The sequence below is a fragment of the Cryptomeria japonica genome, chromosome 4 (assembly GCF_030272615.1).
Source record: "Cryptomeria japonica chromosome 4, Sugi_1.0, whole genome shotgun sequence".
In the NCBI taxonomy this organism is placed as follows: Eukaryota; Viridiplantae; Streptophyta; class Pinopsida; order Cupressales; family Cupressaceae; genus Cryptomeria; species Cryptomeria japonica.
Window position 1 is genome coordinate 351,750,985 of NC_081408.1, and position 7,143 is coordinate 351,758,127.

Sequence of the window (7,143 nt, forward strand, 5' to 3'; positions counted from 1 at the left end):
CCTCATGTTTTCTACGCTAAGAAATATTAACAGAATAAATACCTAGAATCTTAAACACCATGAAATTTTCACATGCAAGTTAAAAAAAGCACTTGCAAACCATGGAACAAGACATCTAATACCAAGTGAAAGGAAAAGGGCACCTCATAAAGACCTCTAAGAAACTATATGAGCCTTGTGTATCCTTTGTTTCTTTTAATTATACTACTATGCCTTTAGAGTAGAAATAGACATAATAGATTTCCTATTGCATTAACTCTTTGAGGAAAGATAATTCAACTCACAAATCTATATAAATTTCAGCAGCATAACAACATGTAGATTAATACTTTAAAACATGAAAGAAAGAAGAATTAGATAGAAGAGAAGAAACACCAATATATGAGGGGAAAACCTTTCCAGGTAAAAAACCCCACTCTTGAAAGCTTCAAACCATTGTATTAATTTGGAACAAAAATATTATAATACACTTGTAGGCTCATATATTTAATAGGGAGACTACATCTTTCTCTTCTCTGGAGAAACACAGATAGTATATCAACAACTCTATAATAATCACTCTATCCTCCTTCTATAATGAAATACAACTAAAGCATATAATGCTTTACAAGCCAGGTGCCAAAGAAAGCAACCTTTATCTTCAACAAAGCAAAAATTCTGAAGAAAGCACTTTCATCAAAGGCTCCAAAATTATCTATTTTTGATCTCAATAAAAACATTTTCTTTCTTGAGCATAAATCTCCAAAGAAAAAAAATTCTTCCTTAACTTAGCCTGCAAGAAAAGATAAATCAAACAAATTGCTTTATTCTTTTTTCTTTATTCAGGAATAAAATTTGTACAACAAGCCTCTCTTCTAAACATATGAGATTGTCAAATCTGTTTTTGTCTTCAACATGAAAACTTTGACTTCAATCCCCTAAAAAAAGGAACTCCAAAGTGGCCAAATAATTAATTATCAATGTTAGGACTCAAAGGTTGAGACACCTTAATCTCAACAATTTTACAATATATACAATTGTAAAAGCATCAAATGATGTTTCATATAAATGGGATAACCTCCTGGATGATTTATACATGATATGTCTATATTGAAAAGTAAAGAATTCAAAAGGCATTGAACAAATAATCTATTTTCCAAAATCTAAAGAGCCTTTCGTTACAACACATAAAGATGATAATGAGCAATTTATTTATGAAAGAAAGAAGGATATAAAGGAAATTGCACAAGTAATACATACACTAGAGTTTTATGTAGAAATAAGACTAATAAGTCCTACACCAAACTATAACGATACATAAAATGTTAGATATTTTGTGCAACCACAACTAAAAAGACAAGAATAGATCAAAGAAAGCCACTTGAAATCAACTCATAAAATATTTTTGTTATATTCTAATTTTAAAGCATGACCATGCCAAACACTTTTTTTTGTGTGTTTCATCAAATTGATTATACAAATATCCAATATTCATATTTCATTATTAATTTAAGAATTAAATAGTACCTTATCCCATTACATTAATTTTTTAAAATATTCTTTTAACTACCGATTCTCACTTCCTTATTTTTAATTTATTAAATTTTTATTAAACATATTAAATGTATACCTAGATTTAAATAAAAAAGATTTTATTGTCCCAAAATACTTTTTTTTTTTAAATAAGTAATTAGTGAATAATTTAAAATTTAAACTTTACAATTTAAAACATAAAATTTCTACTCACCTTTAATAGTTACGTGTGGATTGATGGACTTGATTTTATGGCAATATTCTCCGCCTTCCTTGAACATCTTCCTTAATTCATCTGTCCCTGTCCCACGATAATTGAAGAGCTTGAGTCTTTTCAAGTGCTCCAATCCCCCTCCCACTTTCTTCACTTTAGGACACCTTGTTAGCTTCAACTCCTCAAGACATGCCATTGCCCCTTCCTCCAATTCTGGAAACTCCTCTATTTCATCAAACCAACTAATCTTCAAGAAGCGGAGCTGTGGAAACCCGTCCGCCTTTCCAAATGCTTTTGCAATTCCTCTGCACCTCCTATTCTCCCCATACAACGTCAACCTCACAAGGTTGGGCATTATTTGAAACTCTAGAGAATCACTATAGCCATACCAATGTAATTCGAGTTCCCTCAAATTTGGCACTTCAAAACAACCTAGTGTAAGACTTTCCAGATCTTTCATCGCTGCCACTTTCTCTGGAACCACCAATTCTTCTGTTCCGGCCATATTCGCAATGTATAGCCAACGCATCTTCACCAGCGACGCAACGATCCCTTCCAAGTCCATTTCATACCCAACATTTAACCGTAGTTCCTGAAGCTGAGCCATATCGGCAAAATCCTCTGACTTCATTAATTCGTCCTCTTCAATGGACAGATACAAGGGTGATGATCGCAATCTTCTCAAAGAGACCAGCTCTGATATTCCCTTTGGCATGCGACTAACATTCTCACATTCTAAATGCTGAAGACATTTAACTTCATTTATCCATAATGGTAAATTGTAACATCCCTGAGGCAGAGCAAGAAACAATAGACTTTTCAGATGTCTCACACACTCTGATACCTCTCTAATATATGTATCCTTTAAATTCAATACTTTGAGGAGTTTCATCTTTCCAATGCTTTCAGGCAATGCAGAGATGCCTGTCCCGCTCAAATCGAGAACGCGTAGTCCTCTCATAGCGGTGAACAAGGTTGGTGGAATGCTTCCAATGCCTCTATTGTGTGACAGTGAGAATGTGCGGAGACAAACAGGACGACTATCTGAGATGTCTTCCTCATGTATATCTTTCTTGACCAATAAAATCCGACACCAGTCAGCACTTGCATCTTTGGAGGCTTCCTCAATAGAAAAAATACATTTATTTTCTCTTGATACCTGTATGGCCAAATCAAGCAACAGATCGTGAATTTTACATTGTTTGATTAAAGTATGTTGAAGGATTGTTTCATCTAATTGAACTTGTTCCCATAGTTGAAGCAGACAGAGACTGGCAAGTTGATACAAACAGTCCCATGCCGCATCCCACTGGCCCTCTCCTGCTGGAATAAAACCTTCCCCTATCCACAAATTTATCAGATACTCACAATGTATCACCTGATCCTCGGGAAAGAAGGAAAGATAGGCAAAACAAGCTTTAAGAACTGCAGGCAAGGAATCATAACTCAGTCTTAGAATAGACATGATCGGATCAACATTGGGAGTTTGTAGCCCTTGAAGCTGCTGGAGCTTGGACTCCCACTCCCGTGGCAATCTGGTCTTTGCCAGAGATGCGGCTATTGTTTTGATAGCCAGCGGAAGATTTCCACATTGTTTTACAATCTTACGACCCACCTCTACCAGATGCTTCTCTGGCTCTCTCTTTATCTCAGATCCCTCAAATGCATAAACGCAAAATAGTCTCCAACTGTCTTCATCTGACAAATTTTGCATCTCATAAATGTTAGCATTCAAATTTGCACAAACCTCCCTGCTTCTTGTAGTCACCACAATCTTGCATGGGATATTGTTTGCAGTTGGGAGGCCAAGTCTAGCTAACAAATCATCTTCTCTACTAGCCCTCCACACATCATCCAACACCACAAGACACCTCTTTCCTTTCAACTTTTTATGAATCTCCGGAGCTAATACCTGCTCACTTACTTCACTTTCCTTTACCCGTTTACTTAACTCTTCATCATTTATCTGAAAGACTAAATCTTTCTGTAATTTGGAAATAGAGTAAGACTGAGAGACTGAAAGCCATATAGATTTCTCATACCTTTCTTTTATGTTGCTGTGGTTGTAAACATGTTGAAGAAGATGGGTTTTGCCCATCCCCCCCATCCCAACTACCGCAATAACTGGAAAGGCATTGCTGTCCAACAACTTAAGCAGGTCATCAACTTTGGACTCTATCCCCACTGTGTGTGAATCGCTGCCGCTGGGCAAAACACTAGATCTCTTCCAATCTACACTTTGAGATGTACTACTACTGGGTGATGCTTCATTTGCAGGAAAAAGATCATGCAATAACTTCAACTCGTTGCCCTCTTCAATAACAGATCTGATGCGGTCCTTGATGTCCTTAATTCTCCGCCCTGTCCTATACCGAAAAATGCATTTGTTGAAACTCAACCCACAAGATTGAACGTTATTTACATACAGAGGTTCCACAGCACATTCCTCACAGATGTCCTCTGCAAGCATGGAAATAACGCGAATCTCCTCCAGCCATTCTTTTACATCCTCGTTATGTCGAGACTGTTGATCAGCATCTTTCAGAAAACCCCTCACATGTCTGAGTTTCTTATTTAACCATCTGAACTCCTTTCTGAAGTTCACCACCGTGTTTGCCTCTTCAGGAAGTTTCCGAAGGGTTATCTCAAGGACTATCTCACAAACTTTTCCTAGAAGAGCTTCTCCAATTACAGAGGCCATCTTACAAAAGTGAGATTGAGCAGGTAAAATGCCTCTCTCAACTTTCTATGCACACTTGAAAAAAAAAGAATCCCCAAAAGACTTGAAAAAATACAATTGCTAAGAACACCCAAAACTTGACAAGCTTGGATTCGACGTGAGAATGGCATTTAGAAATTAGGCATTTATAGCAGCAACTCCTTCTCGGGCAATGTAAATGAAGTGCTGTTCAATATTCTTACCTACACTAGTTAGAAGAATAAGATAAAGAGACAACAATGGAAAATGTAGAAGCTAAAGAGAATAACTTTGGCAAAGCAAAGTTAAAAACAAATAAATTCTTCACAAGCAATGTATTGATTAGACTTGTGATGCTTTTCTTGTTAGCTACATCTACACTAGTTGGATGCTTTTCCTTCCAGGAAGAAAGGAATAAGATAAAGAGACGCCTTCTACACTTGGACGGACTAAGTGAGGACACCTGTACAGACGGAAGGAATCACATGCCACGCCCTTTATTCGGGAATGTGGAAAATGATTAGAAATTGTAAGGATAATTTTTAAGTGACAAATTGATGAGAGAGAATATTTAGTTTGTAATATTGTAAAAGAAAATATTTTTTTAAAAAAAATTAATAAATGTATATAATTATAATTAATTAAAATTAAATAATTAAAAATGTAATCTAAATTTGATAGTTGTAAAATTGTATTTAAGTATTTTTACAAATCTGATTAAAAAATTAGGAAGATAATATGACAAGAAAGTTGATGGTTTATTTTGTCAAAAGTCTACATATATTTGTGTCAAATTAATTTTATTTGTGGAAATTATCCAAAGCAATAGGGTGCCACAATCAAGATTGAAATGGATTATTTTGAAAAAAAATCATTAATAGGGATAATAATTGGATTATTAGCATGAATGGAATAGAAAATGTGTCGATGGAGAGAGGGGGACTCCATATATGAAAATGTGTTCAAATGAGGAATGAATGAGCCCAATTTTACATGCATGATTGTGTCATTTGTCAATATGTAAATTTTTATTATTCTATTCCCAAAACATACACAAAACTAAATAGAAATTAGCATGTTTATACAAATTTTACATTACATTTTCCTCTCATCTTAATTTGCATGTTAATCTTAATCATCCCTATCTCAAAGTGTGTAGCACACACAAAAGTTCATGTAAAATAAACATTTAAACATGAAAATGGCATATAGGTCCATATGAAGTAATATACCCAACTAAATGTAATAAAGTAAATCCATTATTTAGCACACCTACTCAATGATAGCTTCAAAATAAAATAAAATGTGATGAGTAGCTTCTATTACATTAAAAAAAAGAGAACAATTCTAAGTTAAAATTAATTGTCAACAATAACGATAAGAAGAGGGAGGGAAAGAAGAATTAGAGATATTTTTCTCGTATAGAATGTAGTAATGCTTCACCTAGCTCGATGGTCATGGTATGAGGTGGGAGATTATTGAGTGTTGCCTTTTTGCATGGTAATGGCATGTTTATTTAGTTATATAAGATTTTGTAAGTACATACAAGTTTCTACAAACTCAACATAAGAGTGTTAGTGATCTAATATCCCCCTTCAATTGATTGTGTCCATCATATGTTAGAAACTACAAGAGAGGGAAAAATTAAATTGGTGATGTGGCCCTCAATTGATAAAAATACTTGTATAAGTATGAAGGGCACATGTCTAAAATATGTCTCTAATACAAATAAGGACACATTGATTAGGTGATGCAATAAGATTCTAATGGTAATAGAGATCTTTATATGTATGGTAGGACATGTAATCAAGGAGGAGGAAGCTTATTGTGCCCATAGTGTAACCATTAGCATGGTTAGAATATGTAAGTACTCAAATACAAAAGGGAAGTCATCTACCCCAATCCAATAGGATGAATATTAAAACATTGTTGAGAAGCATCCACATAAAATTTTGGTATGAGAACACATGTCAAAATGATTTCCACCACATGGGTGAGATAGTTCAACAAGGTACATAGAATATAAGGGGCATATGTAGAATCATAGTCAATGTATAACAACCTAGATAATGATGTCAAATGGCCCTTAGTGGTTGGATATTATAATCAATGCTAAATGATCATGTTAATAGATATACAAGAAAGTAAAAATAAGTAGTAAAAAATAATGTGTCGATACATGTTTAGGATGATTTCCCCCAATATCAATATCATGATAACATAGCTCCAGAAGCAAGATATAAAAAATGAAGGCATAGTATTGCATGAGGGATGTATGTACTTCTTAGTGGAAGGATATGGAAATGAATCTCAATATTGCATGGAGAGGGCATTGTGACCCCCACTCTAGTAATATAACTCTACTGTAAGTATTCAATATAACAATATAGAGTCATAAGAATGAATCAACAACCATTAGATAAAGGATGTGATCTAAGTATCATATGTCATAAACATGTGATAATAATCATGATATATGGATCATATAATCATGAGTAGATAATCATGAAAAACATAAGAAAAACCAGCATGATAAGTAACAAGAATAAGGATACAATTAAAAATTATGAACCAACAAGAAAAAAGGGAAGCAAAAGTAACTCAATCTTGGGTATGGCATAATGGACAAGATTAATTTATTGAAGATCGTGATTTTATTTTATAGGATTCACCTTATCAAGTGAGGAAGCTATGGGATCATCAGATTGCTTAGTATTTA

At 34.2% G+C, this 7,143-nt stretch overlaps 1 protein-coding gene across 1 annotated transcript; it reads right to left on the reverse strand.

Moving 5' to 3' along the window:
• Positions 1–416: 416 nt before the first annotated feature.
• On the reverse strand, positions 417–4,547 carry LOC131063635 (disease resistance RPP13-like protein 4). The gene is made up of 2 exons (XM_057997520.2): positions 1,727–4,547; positions 417–772 (listed from the first exon to the last, which is right to left on the reverse strand). The coding sequence occupies exons 1-2, from the start codon at positions 4,425–4,427 to the stop codon at positions 768–770; spliced, it is 2,706 nt and encodes a 901-aa protein (XP_057853503.2). The 5' UTR covers positions 4,428–4,547; the 3' UTR covers positions 417–767.
• Positions 4,548–7,143: the final 2,596 nt, after the last annotated feature.